Raw genomic sequence first — 20,461 nt, 5'->3', positions numbered from 1 at the left:
TTGTTGTTGTTTTTCCACTGTGTTATTGTTTCATAGGCTCTGTGAGATTTGTGCTTTAAGGAGGTTCTGCTTTGGTGAATTTTGAGGTTTTGTTTCAAGATTTAGAACTCCTTCTAGCCTTTATTGTAGTGCTGGCTTGTTAGTTGTTAACTCTCAGCATTTTTTTGTCTGAAAAAGACTTTCTCCTTCATTTATGAAGCTTAGTTTTGCTGGATACAAAATTCTTGGCTGGCAATTACTTTGTTTGAGGAGGCTAAAGATAGGACCCCAGTCCCTTCTGGCTTGTAGGGTTTCTGCTGAGAAATCTACTGTTAATCTGAGAGGTTTTCCTTTATAGATTAGCTGATGCTTTTGCTTCTTAGCCCTCAAGATTCTTTCCTTTGTTTGACTTTAGATAACCTGATGATTATGTGCCTGGGCGATGATCTTTTTGTGATGAATTTCCCAGGTGTTCTTTGAGCTTCTTGTATTTGGATGTCTAGATCTCTAGAAAAGTCATGGAAGTTTTCCTCAATTATTCCTTCTAAGGAATTTTCTAAACTTTTAGATTTATCTTCTTCCTCAGGAACACTAATTATTCTTAGGTTTGGCCATTTAATATAATCTCAAATTTCTTGGAGTCTTTATTCATTTTTTTTAGAAATTATTTTTTCTTTTTCTGATTGGGTTGATTTGAAATCCTTGTCTTTGAGCTCTGAAGTTCTTTCTTCTACTTGTTTGATTCTATTGTTGAAACTTTCCAGTGCATTTTGTATATCTTTAAGTGTGTCTTTCATTTTCAGAAGTTGTGATTGTTTTTTTTCTTTATGATATCTATTTATCTGGACCATTTTTTCATCCATATCCTGTATTTTTAAAAATTTCTTTTCATTGCTTTTCAGTTTTCTCTGGTATATCCTGGAGTAGCTTAATAATCTGCCTTCTGAATTGTTTATTTGACAATTCAGAGGTTTCTTCTTGGTTTGGATTCATTGCTGGGGAGCCAGTGTGGTCTTTTGGGGGTGTTATAGAATCTTGATTTGTCATATTACCAGAATTACTTTTCTGATTCCTTCTCATTCAGGTAGACTATTTCAGTGAAAAAATCTGGAATTCAAGGGCTGCTGTTCAGACTCTTTTGTCCCATGGGGTGGGGTGGTCCCTTGCTGTGGTGCACTGTCCCTTCCCCTTCCCCTAGGGATGGGGCTTCCTACGAGCCAGACTGGAGTGATTGTTACTGCTCTTCTGGGTCTAGTCACCCAGTGGGACTACCAGCCTTTGGGCTGGTGCTGGGGAGTGTCTGCAAAGAGTCCTCTGATGTGATTCATCTTTAGGTGTTTCAGCCATAGGTACCAGCACCTGCTCTGGTGGAGGTGTCAGGAGAGTGAAGTAGCTTCTGTGAGAGTCCTTGTAGATATATTTAGTGTGCTGGCTTTCTTGAATGCTCATTATGCTAACAGTGAAGTTGTCACATGGACAGACTCAGGACCACTGGTTAGCCAGGATGTTACAGGCAGTGGGATTAGCTGTTGTTTTCTCCTTCCTTGGAGCAGGGTTGTTCTGTCATGAGTTGCTGTAATGTCCTGAGTTTGTTGGCCTCCAGCCAGGAGGTGGTGCTTTTGAGAAAGCACCAGTTTTTCACCTGTCTCATGGAATTTGCAGCAACCTGTTGCTCCATTCAAAGGGTCTGATTATTTAAAACATAGAATAATTCACACATTGATTCGGGAAATATTTGTTAAATGCCTATCATGTGGTAGGTATTATTCTAGACACTGCTGCTGTAGAAGGAAAAAAACAAAGTCTTTGCTCTTCTAGAACTTACTTTATAATAGGAGAGATAGAACATAAACAAGTAAATATAGATCACAGTGTCATACAGTAGTAAGTGTTATAAAAAATGAAATAGAGTGAGAGATGAGAGACTCAGAGAGTCTTCAGATAGGGTGGTCAGGGAAGGCTTGCCTGAGGAGGTGACATTTAAGCAGATAATTTTTTTCTTCATTTATGTGACAGATATTTATTGAACACTCAATATGTATAGGTCACTATGCTTGCTACTGTAAGATTACAGATTAAGACAAGATGCATGGTTTCAGAATTTGTAATTTAGCCAAGGAGCTGAAACTGTATAACACTAAATGTTACAAGTTAAATGTGAATGATGTTAAGAGGTCAGAAGAGGAACTATTTCTATTAATCCTAGTTATTAAGGAATTCTACCTGAATAAGATGGGCCTTAGAGAGTTGGTGTGTGAATAGGTAGATGTGGGTCTGTGTGTAAAAAGAAATTCATAGAGGCATGAAAAAGTATACCATGAATGAAAACAAAACCGACAGAAATATAAGAGGTACCTAGAGAAGACTAAGAATATTGTTTGGGTTGGACAAGAAGGTGTACTTCAGAAACTTAGCTCCTAACAATTCAAAACAGCTACTGCAAACAAAAAATAAATTTAAAACTTTGAATTCTTTTTTTGAAATTCAGGCAAACTTTGCGTTCTCTTGCATTAATTCATCTATCTTTATTTTAATAGAAAATTATTCTTCCTCAAACTTTTTGAGCAAAATTAACACTTAAGAAGGTGTACCATATTTACTCAATGGCTTCCAGTGCCTCTCTCAAATACTTAATTGGATATTCACATATAACTGAAAAGCAAGGATAGAAGAATAGAGGGAAATAATTCTGAAAACATAGATTAGATCTATGTATTATTGGGTCTTAAATAACAGAGCTCCACATTTGAATTTTATCATATACAAAACGAAAAAACTAGCAAAGGCTTTCTAATGGGGCATTAGCCTTATCTTTTATCATGTTGTTTTCTCCATCCAGAGTGTTTTCATCTTGCAAATCCTACCCATATTTTATGGTCCAGTTCAAATATCAGTGTTCAACTCAGCCTTCTTTGATTTCTATGCTGGCCTTTCATGGCAGTTGATCAGTAATGCCTTAGCACTTACCACATTTTACCTTGAATTTTAGTCATTTTATGCCGACAGCTCTGTACCCTGCATCACTATAAACAAAGTGACTTCCACAGGGCAAATAAGAAATTCTTATAGAATAAATGAAAATGCCCCAGAGTAGAATAATTAATCTAGTAGCCAGATGAAGAATGTGCCAGAGATTGGTAGACTAGAAGCAGTAAAATTTGTCAGTACGCTGTTACAATAATTCAACCATGAGGTAGTTAGCACAGAACTAGGAAGCTGTCATTGACTGTTTGAAGTAAAATAGTAAGAAACGAATATGTAACATATTGCAGAGATATAATCTAAGTATTTGATTTGACTAGGGAAGAGAAAGACACCCAAAGAGGCTGGAATGTTGGTCTATTAACCATATTTGGGAATTGCAGACAGAGGGCTGGTATGGAGGGAAGATGTCAAATTTGGATTTTTGACATGTTGAGATCTTTTGCAGATGGAAGCATTATACGGAACTGTCAACTGGCAAATGGAAACTATTTCTAGCAAAGATTATGAATGAAGAGAATTTAAGAGCCATTTGTATAGCAGTGACATTGGAACTCATGGTGATATATGAAATCTCTAAGCCAGTTTGAGTGGATAGAGAGAAAGGGAGGAATGAAGATAAGGAATGTTCCATTGTGTATATATACCACATGTTAAAAAGGGTGAGAGAAAGAAGGGAATAGAAAATAAAGAGTGGGGAAAGAAAGATCAGGAGGCAGGAAGAGAAGCAGGACATACTGGAAACTCTGAGGCTGAGGAGTAACACTGGTAGGACAACTAAGAGACCTTTAGAGTGGTGGGAATAAAAGATTTCAGGAAGGTGAAGAGAGAATGATGGTGAAAGACCCCATAACTTTGGTTGCAAATGCTCACTTGAGATCTAGATGGCTCTAGAAGGAACAAGAGGCTTAGTATAGGCTGATGGCCAGAGCTCGGATCATCAAGTGAAAACAGGGTGGTATTAATGCCCCAACAATGGAATCTTTACACTCCTCCCTTCCCCACCAGGCACAGGCATTTCATTCTTTGCCCATCCTGTCCTGTCCTCAAATTTATCAGCAGTGCCAGAAGATACTGACCTCTCTAATACTCTTCTTTCTGTTCAAAATGTATCTGTCCTATGTCCTACTTCTTTGGGGTGGCATTTTCCAAGAATGTTCCACAAATTGTAGTTCTTCAAGATGCTGTAGACTCCAAGAGAATGGATTCTGTGATCAGGTAAGTCTTGAAAATGCCACAAGGAGTGCTAAATATCCTGAGAAAATTTGATGAAAAAAAAACCTTATTGACTTTGTTTGAAGTACAAAACATTATTTGTTCATAGGCCTGCACCTCTTTTAATTGTTATTGCTATAAGACTCGGTGATTTCATAATACCCATGTGGGGAAACTTTGCTTTAGGGTCGTGGTGATGGATAATTAATCTGATAAATTGTTACATGGTTTGTTGTTAACGATTATGAAAGGATAATTAACCTTCTATTGTCAAAAATTTATAATTTACCAGATAATTTAATGAGGTAATAAAAATGTTTAGTGTGGGAAACTCAGTATTATGGATGTCAAGTGGGGATAAATTTTAGGCAGCATAGTCTTTTAAAAGTCTCGGATCACATCATTCAAGTGGATAGTGGCTACTCAATATCTACCTCAATTTTAGATCCACAGCTAAATTCTATATCCTTTTTGCTAGGTCTATTACTGTGTTTCGACCCCAAAACTTCAATCAGTTTTTCATCCAGCCTGAAGAATGGAAAGGAGGCATACAGCACCATGATGACATCTTGTGTGCTGAGTTTTTACCTCCACAAACTCTTGTTACGGGTAAATTGAACTTTCACTTGACAATCATTGGTGAAGTTTGGTTTGTTTTGGTTTGTTTTGGCTCACTCACCTTTAGAAAAGCTTTTTCTCAGTTGTTTTATATATATATATATATATGTATATGTGTGTGTGTGTGTATATATGTGTGTGTGTATATATACGTGTGTGTGTGTGTGTATATATATATATATATATATGTATGTATTTTGAGATGGGGTCTCACTTGTTGCCCAGGCTAGAGTGCAGTGGCCAGATCTCAGCTGATTGTAACCTCCACCTGCCAGGTTCAAGTGATCCTCCCACCTCAGCCTCCTGAGTAGCTGGGACCACAGGCACGCCCCACCATGCCTGGCCAATTTTTGGTATTTTTAGTAGAGATGGGTTTTTGCCATGTTGTCCAGGCTGATCTCAAACTCCTGAGCTCAAGCAATTCACCTGCATCAGCCTCCCAAAGTGCTGGGATTACAGGCATGAGCCACTGTGTCCGGCCATATATTTCTTTTTAAACTTATGATTGACACATAATATTAATAATTGTACATATTTATGAAGCACAACATGATGTTTCAATACATGTATAAATTGTGCAATGATCAAATCATGGTAATTAGCATATTAATAGCCTTACACATATATCATATCTTAGTGATGAGAACATTAAAAAATCTTTTTTCTAGCTATTTTGAAGTATACAATACATTATTGTTAACTCTAGTCATCCTACTATGCAATAGAACACCAAAACTCATTCCTCCCATATAACTAGCTTTTTACCCATTGACCAATCTCTCACCCCTCCTGTCTTCCCTCCCCATCCTCTGGTATCCACTGTTCTACTCTGCTTTTATGAGAATAACTTTTTAGATTCCACAACTGAGTGATATGATGTGATATTTGTCTTTATATGCCTGGCTTATTTCACCTAACATAATGTCCACCAGGTTCATTCATGTTGCTGCAAATGACAAGCTTTTATTTTTTTTATGGCTGAATACTATTCCAGTGTGTATATATACCACATTTTCTTTATTCATTTATTCATTGATGGACATTTAAGTTGATTTTATATCTTGGCTTTTGTGAATAATGCTGCAAAAAACATAAGGGTGCGGTGCAGATATCTCTTCCACATGCTGATTTCATTTCCTTACCCAGTAGTGGAATTTCTGGATCATATGGTAGTTCTATTTTCAATTCCTCCATATCATTTTCCATAAAGGCTATACTAATTTACATTCCCACCAGCCATATGTAAGTGTTTCCTCTGCCCCATATCTTCGCCAATACTTTTATCTTTTGATTTTTCGATAGGAGCCATTCTGACTGGAGTGAAGTGATATCTCACTCACTTAGGTTGTTTTGATTTGTATTTCCCTGATAATCAGTGATGTTGAAAATTTTTTCGTTTGTCTGTTGGCCATTTGTGTGTCTTCTTTTGAGAAATGTTTATTCAGGTCTTTTGTCCATTTTTAAATCAGGTTTTCTTTGTTGCAGAGTTGTTGGACTTTTTTTGTATGTCTGTTGGCCATTTTTATGTCTTCTTTTGAGAAATGTTTATTCAGGTCTTTTGTCCATTTTTAAATCAGGTTTTCTTTGTTGCAGAGTTGTTTGATTTTGTTATATATTTTGGATATTAACCCCTTATACTATCAGATGTAAAGTTTGCAACTATCTTCTCCCATTTTGTAGGTTGTCTCTTTGCTTTGTTGATTGTTTCCTTTGAGCATGAATAGATTTTTGAAGAAGCAGCACTTGCTCTTCTTTATCCTTATTTCTAGGGAAATATATTGGTAGTTCTGATCATCAGCTCCTGTGCCTGGCTGTCTGATTTCCCCTCACGGCTCTACCAATATTGCCACAACTTGATAATGAGCAAGTTATTTAAACTCTAAATCATAATTTTGTCTGGCTGATAATAATATATCTATATTTTGGTTTATAGTTCAGATTATCTGTGCAAGCATTTAACACAGTGCTCAGCACACAATAAGCTCATCCATAAATATTAGCTTTTATTTGTATTGTCCATTTTCCAGGAGCAGCTTTAGGGCTGTCAGGTACGAATCACACGTTGGTGGCACTTAGATGTTTCATAATGTGAACATATTAACTCTTTGGCATAATTTAGCCCAGATAATATTGATAAAAGTCTGTCCTCACAAAATGTCTACAAATCCAAGCTCTTAAAATGATTCATAGGCATGCTTTGATGTGGCATATTAAAGAGAATGAAAAATTGTTGTATCATTTCTGGCCAAAGAATGCAATTTATAGAGACAGATTGCACCATGAAATTTTCAAGTCCATATTTTGACAGCTGAATTTTTTTTATAGAACCAAAAATGTCATCAATTAAGAGGAATGAAAACTTACAGGAAAAGATCCAGGGTATCTATGAAGTGTTACAATATGAAGTTTACTAATCTATCTATATTTAAAGTTCCCCTGTTTTCAGGACTAATGAAATTACTTTCTAGTAAGGCCAACTCTGTAGGTAAATTAGCTTTATAGCCACTGGAAGGCCACCCCTGCAGGGAGGATCACATCCTGAAATGTGATGGGCACTGAAGTGTAAAACGATGTGGTTGTTATTGTGAAAGTATTAGTAAATACCGTTGTATTGGTGGGTAGACAATCTCTTCACTCATTCTCCTCCCATCAATCCTATGTGGAAATATTTGGTCAGTCACTGCTAGTAAAGCATAGGAGAAGATGGATATTTCTATGGACAGCTGAACTCCATCCCCCTGGTTCAATTTGTGAGCTTCACAGATTGTGCTTTCTTTTTCTTTTTTTTTGGATGGAGTGGAGTCTCGCTCTGTCGCCCAGGCTGGAGTGCAATGGTGTAATCTCGGCTCACTGCAACCTCTGCCTCCAGGGTTCAAGTGATTCTGCTGCCTCAGCCTCCCTAGTAGCTGGGATTACAGGCACATGCCACCACACCCAGCTAAGTTTTTTTTTTGTATCTTTAGTAGAGACGGGGTTTCACCATGTTGGCCAGGCTGGTCTCAAACTCCTGACCTCCTGATCTGCCCACCTCGGCCTCCCAAAGAGATTGCTCTTTCTAGGACAATACAGAGTTTCGTGTGCATTTCTCTCTCCTCTCCCCTAATCCCAAAAAAGTCACCATTTGTACATCCCACCCAAACTCTTCTGCTCTCCTTACCATAGACACTCTGCTCAGTGGGTAGCTGTCCTCACTGAGCCACTGAGAGCAATGGTCTGGGCATTGCTGCTTTGTTCCTCCACAGGACATGGTTGCTCAGACTTCACCTCACTTTGGGCTTTTGGGCTATTTGGGCTTTTCTCTGTTCTCTGTGAAGAGCAGTACTGAAGGACTTTCTGTAGGAAAAACTTCAGGATTGGAGAAGACAATATTCAATAAAGACAATATTCAATATTCAATATAGGAAGGAAAGTATGAAGAGAAGACACACACACCCACCCACACACATACACACACAAGAAGGGATGTAGGAAACAGAAACATAGGAGGACTTGATTTACTTGCTTTTACACAATAATAAAAAGTAGGATGGTAATTAACATTTTTTCCAGTACTTACAATATGCTCAGTGCTATTGTAAATACTTTCATTCTCTACAATAACCCTATGAGATAAATAAAATTATTAACTCTTTTTTATAGATGAGAAAATTGCAGCATCAAGCAGAGTTAAATAACATGCCCAAGGTCACACAGTAAGTGGGAGAACCAAGACTCAAGCTCCAGTTTTTTATTTGCAAAGCATCTGTTCTGAATGCTTTATTACCATAAAATAAAAGGAAACAGCAGTAATTTCTACACACCCATGCTCAGATTATACTGTGGGGATTGTAAGCTCTAGAGTTAAACAAATACCAATTATTATTATTCATGTTTCTAAAAATATAGAGTGCCCACTATGTGCCATATTCTGTGTGAGATATGTTGCTAATAACCTCTTCTGATTGCTGTTGCTCATATTTTCTATCTTAATCTCCTGGCAATTTATATTCTCCATCCTGTCTTGTGTAGGGAGTTATGATGGAGAAATTGTTCTATGGAACAATAGCACAGAGAATGCTCACCAAGTTCTTCACCCTGATTACCAGAGGTTGCTAAAGTCAAAATTAGGTAAGTGTGAGTTTGAAACGAAAATAACATGGCTAGTCAAATCACAGTAGGCCTGGTTGTTCATGCATGTTCCTGATGTGACTTGATCCTAAATTATAGATGATTGGCTATAAGCATGAAGGATTCAGGATATCATTGTCTTGCCAAAGTAGCTAAAGAGAACCTCGAGATTTACTTGGCTTAGCACATTCTCCATGGCATGCCATTTCTTCTCTTTATGCTACATCGGTATTTCTGAACTACCGACAGCAGGGAGCAAGACTCTCATTTTTATTTAGTTTTTTTTTTTCAATAAACCTTGCCAAATTACCTAAGAGTGAACGTTAGGTACCCTTTGGTAAAAAAATGGAAATTCATGTTCACTCGATAGGCAGTTCAGACTCAATCTAGAGCTTGTAATAAATATTATGCCACCTGGAAATCTTAAATTATTCCTTGCTTTAGAAGCCCATGAGGAACATTAGATGGGAGTATATTGTATTTTATGGGAGTTTAGCAGAGCACGTGAATATTTTATACTTAAGTAAAATGTCTTGACAATTGCCTTTCACATTTTATTTCAGTTTCCTTAGATACTAAAGGTTTTTCTTTAGACTAATTTATTTTGGTAATGAAAATGTCATTCTTCATGGCCCAGTGAGGTTCTGTTGTCTCAACTGAATGAACTCATAGAGGCTGAATTGAACTTTAGGAATGGACTGGTCATCAGATGCAGTTTTCTTTTTGGGTGAAAAGCTGAGAAGCTGTTTTCTTAAGAGTAGGAAAACAAACTTAAGAGATTTAGGGGATACTTGGTTGCAAACACAAAGCTCTGACCTGCTTTATGTACTAAGAGCTAATCATTTTAAGATTCATCTGAACTTGCCATGAGGAGGTTGGAATTCTGCCTCTTCCTCTACACTGGGCTTTACAATACACAGAGAGATAATTAACGAGAAAAGTGAATAAATATCAAATTTCTAAAAGACATGAAAGGCATTGCAATAGATTTCTTATTTTGGAATTTTGAAAATACATCTGTATAGATTTTTCATAACTATGGGCAGACTGTTCATAGATTCTGAGACGGATATCCCCAGTGTTTACTAGTGTGGCCTGGAGATGATGTCATTAGATAATTGAAGTATGCTTAGAAATGTTTTCTCCAGAGTAACTCACTAACAAATAGTATTGTTAAAAAGGCTCATTTAATTAAACATAAATAGTCTTTAGAACTCATGTTCATTATATTTCCAAGATTAATTTTAATGATTAATAAGTTGAAAATGCCACAGTATTGGAATTACGTTTGTCCTGGGCATATTAGGATCCCTAAGATGTTAGCACTGATGCCAATATTAAGTTCTTACTTAATTCATATCAAGTGAAAACAGAGCAAGGGTGTATGGAACATGAAAAACAAAAATAATGTCAAACAATTCTTCAAGTTGGGGTTGAGAAATAGCAGAAGGCTTGATAGATGTTGACTGGAAGTCTATTGTGAGACTTGGAGTCACTGGATATAGTGATAGATGTGGGCCTGCTATTTCATAGGCATTAGTTTGAAAAGCAGGTATTTTTCTTCATTAATATACTTGGCTTTGTCTCCCTCACAGATACAAAACCTCAAAAACTTCTCAGTGCTGGGAGAAGCCAACCCTCCCACCCCGTGGCAGACCATTCTACCACGGGAGTCCGCAACTTTGAGATTGACACTGAGGGCAAAAATGCTGTTATGAGACTTTGCTTCCTTAAAGCAAGAAAAAACACTGCAGTGACAGGTAAAATATATATTTACATTTTACATATAGTTGGAAAGGGAGCAATAAAGAAAATCCAATCTATTTCTACTAGATCTTGTAGAATTTGACTGCATGTAGCTAACCAGTCAGTAGTGTGTCAAGTGAGGTCGCAGACCATGGCAAAGGAAGTTGGAATTGAGGAGGATGGATTCAAGAGCAGGAGCCAGACTACATCCCACTACTAATTTATCCAGTGTTGTATATGTCAAGATCAAGATGGGAAAAATTCTGACAAATTATTGGATATGGGCAACAATCAGAATTGTTGTCCCAGACCTGTCATAAAGAGGTTTTAATATGGTAGGGGCACAGCAAGATGTATGCCGAAGTCAAAGCTTAAGTCCACATATAGCAGAAAAGTTGAGTCTGAGACTGACTATATAAGCACCTAATCAAAATAGGCTGGAAGAGAATAATGAGGAGCATGGATGTTAAGAACAGTAACAGAATTTGAAAGAATTGCTAATCCCAGGACAAGAGCTGCCTGCTCTCTTCTCTGTTCTCATCTTTTTTTTTTTTTTTTTTTTTTAAGTTTTGGTTATATCTTCTCCAGAGATGTATACTAACATTGATGCTATTTTATGATTTACTGTAATTATATGATATTATGTAAGTGAAATAACCATTTGCTTAATTTTTTCCTTGTTGTCAGTGGCAATATTAGCATGCTGTTGATGCAGCCCGCATCTTTCCAAAATGAAAATCTGCCTTGGAGAATAATGTATATTTTTTTACCTTTCATCTAAAATAACAATCGTATCTTCAGGGTATATTTTTCTTAACATTAGGAACTAGACATATATGTATTATGTATTTGAAAAGGAAATGAACATATCTGAATTATGTTTATTGTTTCCCATATTTAATTTACAGATGAAAATCTGTATAATTTTCATATAAAATTTTTAATCATTAAGAATCAATAAAGGTATAGTTTAAAAACATTCTGGGATGTTTGGAATAAACTTTGAAACAATTAGATTCTAAAACTTTCCATTTTCTAGAACTTGCTTATACTCACAATATGAATTATTATCCTGAAATTACTCTCATTTCCTCAATACTAATTTTAATGTTATCAGTATTCCCAGATTGTTCTCACTGAGGCAGCTACATGTTATTATTTCTACCTTAAATAGATATGATTGTTTATTGGCAGTACATTTGTGAAGCAAACTGGAAGTCATCTACAGATTTATCAAATAATAGGAACCTTGCCACAAAAGAATAACTTAGGTAAAGTGCTTCAACAAAACCTATAAAAATGGAAAATGAAAAGGTTAGTTCTAGGCTCATTCACCAAAAAGGGGTTTTATAAGGGTTTACAATGAATTATTGATGAAAACATTTAAAGAAAGCTCATAAATTGAATTCTAAGCATGCTACCAAATGGAGAAGTCAATAGCTATTCTGTTATCACTACATATTCCATCCAAATCTGTGCATATGGACTTTTACTTCATTGTATATGTCCAGTGGGTTATTAGGGAAGATTAATTTTATATAATGAGAATATTATCATAATGTTGGAATTAATATTTCATGTTTTATCTGAAGAAACAATTCTATCTAACTTTTAAATACCCCCAAAACATCAGAATAATGAATGAAGAAAAGGGAACTAAACGTAATGGAACACTTCAATATCCTATCTCATTTAATACTCAACACAAACCAGTGAGGTTATCATAGTGTTACCTCCATTTTATATTTGAGAAAATTAAAGTGGTGCTGGGAATTGATCTCAGAGCTACTCACCTCTTCAACATCACATGGTTTCCACAGGGAAAGCCACTGAAGAAGTTATTTCTGGCATTTGTTGTTCAGTTTTCTAGTTAGATTTTTCCCTTACATGTTAGGAGGAGCTAACCTGGTATCATGTGGAGGATCTGGTTATGTCAGATTTTGGGATACATATAAGAAGCAACTTCTGGCTGAATTTTTGGCTCATAGTGGAGTTGGATCGATTATTATGTCTACTGATAAGATGAATCGATACCTTACCACAGGAGATCTTGATGGATGGTTGAAAATCTGGAATATAGAGGTAAATTGAAAAACATTATCACATTACCTTTAAGATTTTTGGTGACCCTTTGTTGCAGGTAACTATGAATCAAGCCTTGTCTGTCTCCTAAACAAAGGAAAAAATGTGTAGTCTAAGTGTTTTAAATAAAACATTTACAAGTTTCTTGCAGAGACTTCTTTTAAATAATTAATGAGCAAAATCATGTTTTTCTCAGTATTGACAACCTTCTGTTAAGTAAGTCATCCAATTTAGAAATGCAATATTGTTAGTAAGGCACTGCAGCATTATTTGCATGTAAATAATTAGGATACACCTTATTTTTAATGTATTTATTTATTTATTTGCTTATTTATTTATTTATTTTGAGACAGGATCTCCCTCTGTCACCTAGACTGGAGTGCAGTGGCATGATTATAGCTCTCTGCAACTTCAAACTCCTGGTTCCAGCCATCCTCCCACCTCAGCCTCCTGAGTAGCTAGGACTACAGGCGTGTTCCACTATGCCCAGCTAATTATTTTATTTTATTTTATTTTATTTTACTTTTTGTAGAGACAGGGTCTCACTAGGTTGCCTGGGGTGAGGCTACACCTTATCTGCAATGAGATTGTAAATGTAGTTTAAATACTAGAGGACTATTCCTTCATTTAACATTATTGTTACCCTGAGTTAGTTTGGGATTTTTTCTTTTTTATCACTGATTACCTGCTCAATTTTCTAATAATATTTAAAAGTTGTATATGTGACCACCTGTATGTGGTAAAGTTCATCTCTATCAAATAATTGGCTTTACTATTTATATTTTTTTCCTTCCTCCTTCCCCACTAGTTCCTTTTTTTTATTTCCCAAGTCATCAGATAAGTTAGAAACCTTTTTTTAATGTAATTTCATTTTCTAGCCTCTTTTATCATGAACTTTTCTTTTGCATTTGGATCATAGGTTATTGTTCCCAAGTTTGAAAATCGGCCTTTTTTTAAAAGTGTTGTGTCATTGTAATCATTTCATATTTGAATTTTTTAGAGTTCTGGTATTTCTTTTCATTCAGGAGTACTGTCTTAACTCCAGTAAGAACAAAATCACCAAGGCCCCAACTCTGATAAGATCATTCCAACCTCATGAGGACCGAATAAGTTCCTTAGAGATGTGTGAGCCAGGTGGTCAGTTACTGATTATCTCCTCCTCTGCAGACTGCAGTATTTGTGTGACTGGTGTCTGCAATGCTCCTGTTTGGATCTTTGGTCAGGTAGAAATATTGCTTCTTTATTATTCTAGTATTTATTTGACATTTAGTATTAACTTGGGCTGATTTCTATTTGAATCTCATCAGCTGTTTAATGTTCATTAGTCATGAAAGCACTGACAACATTTCCGAAGCAGTAGCTCCAGGCGACTCTTGCCCTGTTTTCCATTAACCAAGACAGTTCCATCAAGTGGAAGACACCAGAGACATGGAAAGATGGGGGCTCTGTGCAGCTCAAAATATTCTAGGATTTCTGAGAAAAAATTCTCCTCTAGAATAAATTCCTTCAATTTCAAAATTTAGTAAAAGTTCAACGTGGATAAAATGATCATGTAACTAAAAAGACAGGTGATTATGACTGTTAACTAAGAACGTAATAATCAAATGCAGAAAATTTTAGAAAAAAAAACCAATCATCCTATTCATTATCTGGTTTACTGCTGCCAAATAATAATAGTTAACATTTGCTGAGTTTTTCTTGTGTACGTGGGGTACTGTTCTAAGATGTTTTTCAAGAATTAACTCATTTAATCTTCACAATTGCTCAACTCAGGAGGGAGCAGCTCTCACAATTCCCATTTTACAGATAAGGAAACAGAGGCACAGAGAGTTTGAATAAATCACCTGAGCTCACAGAAGCTAATCGTGGTAGAGTTTTGTTTTTAACTCAAGTTGGGTCACTTCAGAGCTCACATTTTTAACCCCTTTCTCAAGATCTGACTTGCTCCTGCCTATGAAATGAAATGGAAGTGGGAGTCATGAAAGAAAGGAAATATTTAGTCTCATATTTTCTGTTATTTTTTCGTTCTGCTTTCTTGGGAACTTTTCCTGTTCCATTTGTGCTTTTGTGGACAAAATATGTTTCATTGGTTTCAACCAGTACTATTCAAACCTGGTATAAGTTTAAGGTGAAGCCTCAATATCTGTGTGGCCAGCTGATTTGGTTCTATTTAGGAGCCTCAGGTGCCAATCTTATGCCAGGAGAGTAGGCAATTCTTTTAGTGTTGGAAGACAAGGTTTGTTGTTGCTGTATTTGTAAAGTCAGTTTGATGAGGCCAACCTGTGTGGAAAGAATTCTAAGCACCCCTTTAGGATGCAGAGGGTGTTGGTAAATCAGAAAATCATCTGGGAGGTGGACCCACATTGGCTAGACGACAGTCTCAATGTAACACTCAGGAGCTGTAGCAATCTCTTGTATTTTGTAAATAAGACAAGCACTAGACTTTTCTCAGTCAGGAAAAAAAGCGGCTAAGTGGGAACTCATATAGGCATGTGATGAGTGAGACAGGGTGGGACATGGCTGGCAGTCTGGACAGGAAAGAGGGTGGAAGCCTGCTTCAGGCCACTGAAGAAGCCAATGCATTGCTGACAGAGGCTGTGGCAAGATGAGGTGGAGGTTTGAACAACAGGTAAAGAAACGAAACGTCAGCAAGTGGGTGACCTAAGAAGTTCCTTAGACATCCGGGGTCGAACCAAGAAATAACACCATTCTAGGTGTAGGTGCCATATAAAGTTCACCCACCAAACATAATCTGTAGCTAAATTTTATTTTAATTCAGAAATGTGTGCTTGTAAAACTGCTTATTTTTGTATTATTGATACTATTTGTTGTTTCTGTGAAGTCTTGCTTTTTTGAAGGACTTCAGATGCAAAAAGCCCTCATGAGAATAATTTTATTTTTTCCCTTCTGTTCAAGACAGGAGAAGAGTCATCAGAGCTGGGTCAGTTTTACAAATTGAAGGCTAGCAAAGCTGGGGAAAACGGTTTTCTAGTTCCTTCTGCTTGCACTACTTCTTTTTTTTAATTTTAATTTTTTAAAGGATTGACTTTTATCAAGCTGTCTTGAATATAAGTGCCATTAGTCCCAAGATGTAGAGCAAAGAGTGTGGGGAAGAAGAAACAGAAAGGAGGGGAAAGGGAATGGAAAAGAGGGAAAGGAAAGAGAGAGGAGAGAAGGGACTTTTGTTTGTTTGTTTGTTTGTTTAAAAAAAAACAAAAATTAGAATCACTTTTATAACATAGCTATTGACCTTAGGCTGGTTTTCAGGTTAGATTTTTAAAAGTAAGTTGTATGGTATGTCTATTTCTAGAGTTGGAGAAATAGGAGTGAATAGGATTTATTCATAAATGCATGTTTATCCCACGAAGCTGACAGGTGATTGTGGGATAAGAAGAAATTCAAATGATGCTTGAAATTCTTCAGTGCCCCACTTTGTGCACTAACTACTGTTGTGCTAGGCAGAATTTATGTACTGGCAACTCTCCTCATCTGATTGATTTGATGTCCAGTGACTTTGATTGTGTCTCTTCATCCAGTGAATAATTAAAATTTGATTTAGTTGCCCACATTTAAACAATAGTAGATTTCATGTAAAGATCCAAGTTTCTCATTTCTCTTAAAAAAAGAGCAATCAGGCAAGAGAAAGAAATAAAGGGTATTCAAATAGGCAGAGAGGAAGTCAAATTGTCTCTGTTTGCATACAACATGATTGTATATTTAGAAAACCCCATCGTCTCAGCCCAAAAACGCCTTAAGTTGATAAAGAACTTCAGCAAAGTCTCAGGATACAAAATTAATGTGCAAAAATCACAAGCATTCCTGTACACCAATAATAGACAAGCAGAGAGCCCAATCATGAGCGAATTCCCATTCACAATTGCTACAAAGAAAATCAAATACCTAGGAATACAACTTACAAGGGACATGAAGGACCTCTTCAAGGAGAACTACAAATCGTTGCTCAAGGAAATCAGGGAGGACATAAACAAATGGAAAAACACTCCATGCTCATGAACAGGAAGAATCAATATCATGAAAATGGCCATACTGCCCAAAGTAATTTATAGATTCAATGCTATTCCCATCAAGCTATCATTGGCTTTCTTCACAGAACTAGAAAAAACTACTTTAAATTTTATATGGAACCGAAAAAGAGCCCATGTTGCCAAGACAATCCTAAGCAAAAAGAACAAAGCTGGAGACATCATGCTACCTGACATCAAACTATACTGCAAGGCTACAGTAACCAAAACAGCATGGTACTGGTACCAAAACAGATAAAGAGACCAATGGAATAGAACAGAGGCCTCATAAATAATACCACACACCTACAAGCATCTGATCTTCGACAAACCTTACATAAACAAACAATGGGGAAATTATTCCCTATTTAATAAATGGTGCTGGGAAAACTGGCTAGCCATAAGCAGAATACAGAAACTGGACCCCTTTCTTACACCTTATACAAAAATTAACTCAAAATGGATTAAAGACTTAAATGTAAAACCTAAAACTATAAAAACCCTAGAAGAAAACCTAGGTAAAAACCATACAGGACATAGGCATGGGCAAAGACATCGTGACTAAAATACCAAAAGCAATTGCAGCAAAAGCTGAAGTTGACAAATGCAATCTAATTAAACTAAAAAGCTTCTGCACAGCAAAAGAAAATATCATCAGGGTGAACAGGCAACCTACAGAATGGGAGAAAATTTTTGCAATCAATCAATCAATCAATCTGACAAAGGTCTAATATCCAGAATCTATGAGGAACTTAAACAAATGTACAAGAAAGAAACCAAACAACCCCATCGAAATGTGAGTGAAGGATATGAACAGACACTTCTCAAAAGAAGGTATTTATGTGGCCAAGAAACACTGAAAAAAAGCTCATCATCACTGGTCATTAGAGAAATGCATATCAAAACCATAATTAGATACCATCCCACATCAGTTAGAATGGCAATCATTAAAAAGTCTGGAAACAGCAGATGCTGGTGAGGATGTGGAGAAATAGGAATGCTTTTACACTGTTGGTGGGAGTGCAAATTAGTTCAACCATTGTGGAAGACAGTGTGGCAACTCCTCAAGGATCTAGAACCAGAAATACCATTTGATTCAGGAATCCCATTACTGAATATATACTCAGCGGATTATAAATCATTCTACTATTAAATACACATGCACATGTATGTTTTTTGCAGCACTATTTACAATAGCAAAGACTCGGAACCAACCCAAATACCCATCAATGATAGACCAGAAAAAGAAAATGTGGCACATATAAACGATGGAATACTATGCAGCCATAAAACAGGATGAGTTCTTGTCTTTGCAAGGACATGGATGAAGCTGGAAACCATCATCCTCAGCAAACTAACACAGGAACAGAAAACCAAACACCACATGTTCTCACTCATAAGTGAGAGTTGAACAATTAGAACACATGGACACAGGGAGAGGAACATCCCTCACCGGGGCCTGTTGGGGGGTGGGGGAAAGGGGAGGTAGAGCATTAAGATAAATACCTAATGCATGTGGAGCTTAAAACTTAGATGATGGGTTGATAGGTGCAGCAAACCACCATGGCACATGTATACCTATGTAACAAGCCTGAATGTTCAGCACATGTATCCCAGAACTTAAAGTGAAAAAAAAAAAAAGAATGTATGTCATTCCTTAAGAGTAACTATGGCTTTTATGTAAAATGGGTTCTCTTTAATTCAGTGTAGTCTCTGAATTTTTTTATTGCCTTAAAAACTGAGGGTGAGTTTTATTTACTATTTATTACCCATTTATTTTCTTGTATTAGGTTCAATTCATTCATTGATATTATTTGACTGGCCCTGTAGGCATTTTATTCTGCAAACACTTATGACAAGTCTGATCAATTTGCACACCAGCCAAATATCTGCAGGATGCCTACGGTTCCCCTCATATCTCACAGGCTGCATTCTCTGGAACATTCTGTGTGCATGAAGTGTATTGATATAAGATGAGAAAATTGGCTCCGTATTTAAAACATAAAATAGATTGTTAATGGGGAACTTTTGCTAGATGAATGCATTTTAAGAAGTGTAGCCAAATCTGTGAAAACTATTATATAACACACATAATTTTTAGAAAACAATATTTAATAACTGAATTGGCTTTTGAAAACATTTAAGGAGGTAACACGCAAATAAAGTAGTTGAGGGAATAAATAAGTGTGGCAATTCTTTAACAAAAGCTTTGTTTCGTTTTTAGTAAATATACATCTGGCTATTCAGAATTTTAAAATGGGAATGGTAAAAAAATTTTTGTAGTTCATTATTATCTCTTCAGAGAATTTTTGTTTCTTATGACATATCTCATTTTCTACCTTTATTAAAGTTACATGAAACTCTTTCATTTCCCCTGTAAAACTGTAAGCTTCTTGTGGACCGGAGTCATGTCTTTTTCATCTTCTTGTGTGTCCCACCCCAGGACTTTAATTAGTAATCCAGCACATGGTAAACACATGTAAATGTTTGAAGAAAATAAATTTCATAAAAATAAAACAGATGTTTTCGTTTTTTTCAGGCAAAGCACTGGCATATTGAAAACTGCCTTTTCCTTCCTAAAAGAGATACTAATTTAGTGGAAAGTGAGATTCAAAAGGAAATTTCTTTATTTTCTAAGGAGGAATCTTGTTTAGACCCAACAGAACATTCTCTACTTAATAAGAAAAACAAAGATGACTCAACGTACAAGTAAGTAATTTTGAACATTAGCCAGATGTCAACTGAAGTCTAGATAAGACATAGATAAGATTGGTCCAAATTTCCTTCTGTCCTCTGTGGAATGTTCAATGACTACCTCAAGATTTCTCCAAAATTTGGGGGATTGGTAGGTGTGTATGAATGAGTGACTTATATTATCGGGGCCATATTTGGTTCTTATTTCTTGACTACATTGATTCTTGATATGTATTAAGTGCCATCTAGTCTTTTACTGCTACTCCATCATCAATCTAATTGTGAAAATTTGCCCCTTTCTTCAAAAACTATCTATCTATCTATCTATCTATCTATCTATCTATCTATCTATCTATCTATCTATCTATCTGTCTTAGAATGTGTATCAGATTTTACTCCTGGTTTTGATAAAGTGCACAGCGGTTTATGTGACAAAAGTTCAAAGAGCTTAACTTTGAAGTTAGACTTCACTTCCTTAAGGCTTCTCGTCCCTCTATGTTGCTCAGATGTTCTTCTCTTCACATCGCTCTGCTAGATTCCATATTTATATTTCATTTATGCTCTCATGTTAAGGAGTTTAGTTCGTTTTCTATACTTTTGCTAAACCATGCTCTCATAACTTAACTTTCATGCTAAATGGCTATTTTATTCTTGTAGAGATAGATATCTGAGCTTATTACTTGGAGAATAATAAAAATATTTTGGCGCTTTTGGTTTATTATTTGTTCAATGTGAGAAAAGAAATGGGGTTTACTCAGAGCTGACAAGAAAATAGTCATTCTATAAAACTCCCATCATGCTTTAATTCATTGCTTCTGTAACATTCTATGTTAAACAGGTGAAACACCAGAGAGAACTGTCTTTTCTTCTTCCCTTTAACTCAGTAGTCACAGTTTTCCTTTCACTGAGGATGGGAAGAAGGAAAAAGGTAGCATTGCTGTTCTTGAGGCTTGACAGATGTGCAAAGCATTCTCTTTTTTCTGGGGGTATAGTTGAGGGTTCTTTGATGACCCCAC

General features: G+C 36.2%; 1 protein-coding gene across 5 annotated transcripts in view; it reads left to right on the top strand.

Moving 5' to 3' along the window:
- WDR49 (WD repeat domain 49) overlaps positions 1-20,461 on the top strand; it is a 211,639-nt gene that overhangs the window by 148,469 nt on the left and 42,709 nt on the right. For 4 of the 5 annotated variants that reach the window (XM_016942258.4, XM_009446787.5, XM_016942257.4 and 1 more), the window contains 6 exons: positions 4,655-4,785; positions 8,803-8,901; positions 10,497-10,661; positions 12,542-12,729; positions 13,755-13,952; positions 19,291-19,460. In XM_016942258.4, coding sequence (XP_016797747.2) covers positions 4,655-4,785; positions 8,803-8,901; positions 10,497-10,661; positions 12,542-12,729; positions 13,755-13,952; positions 19,291-19,460 — 951 coding nt within the window. The remainder of the gene's footprint in view (positions 1-4,654; positions 4,786-8,802; positions 8,902-10,496; positions 10,662-12,541; positions 12,730-13,754; positions 13,953-19,290; positions 19,461-20,461) is intronic. The other variant, XM_016942259.4, reaches the window with a different exon arrangement.

The sequence above is a fragment of the Pan troglodytes genome, chromosome 2, assembly GCF_028858775.2.
Source record: "Pan troglodytes isolate AG18354 chromosome 2, NHGRI_mPanTro3-v2.0_pri, whole genome shotgun sequence".
Classification (NCBI taxonomy): domain Eukaryota; kingdom Metazoa; phylum Chordata; class Mammalia; order Primates; family Hominidae; genus Pan; species Pan troglodytes.
The sequence above is the reverse complement of the archived record's forward strand: the minus strand, read 5'-3'. Positions and strand labels throughout refer to the sequence as shown.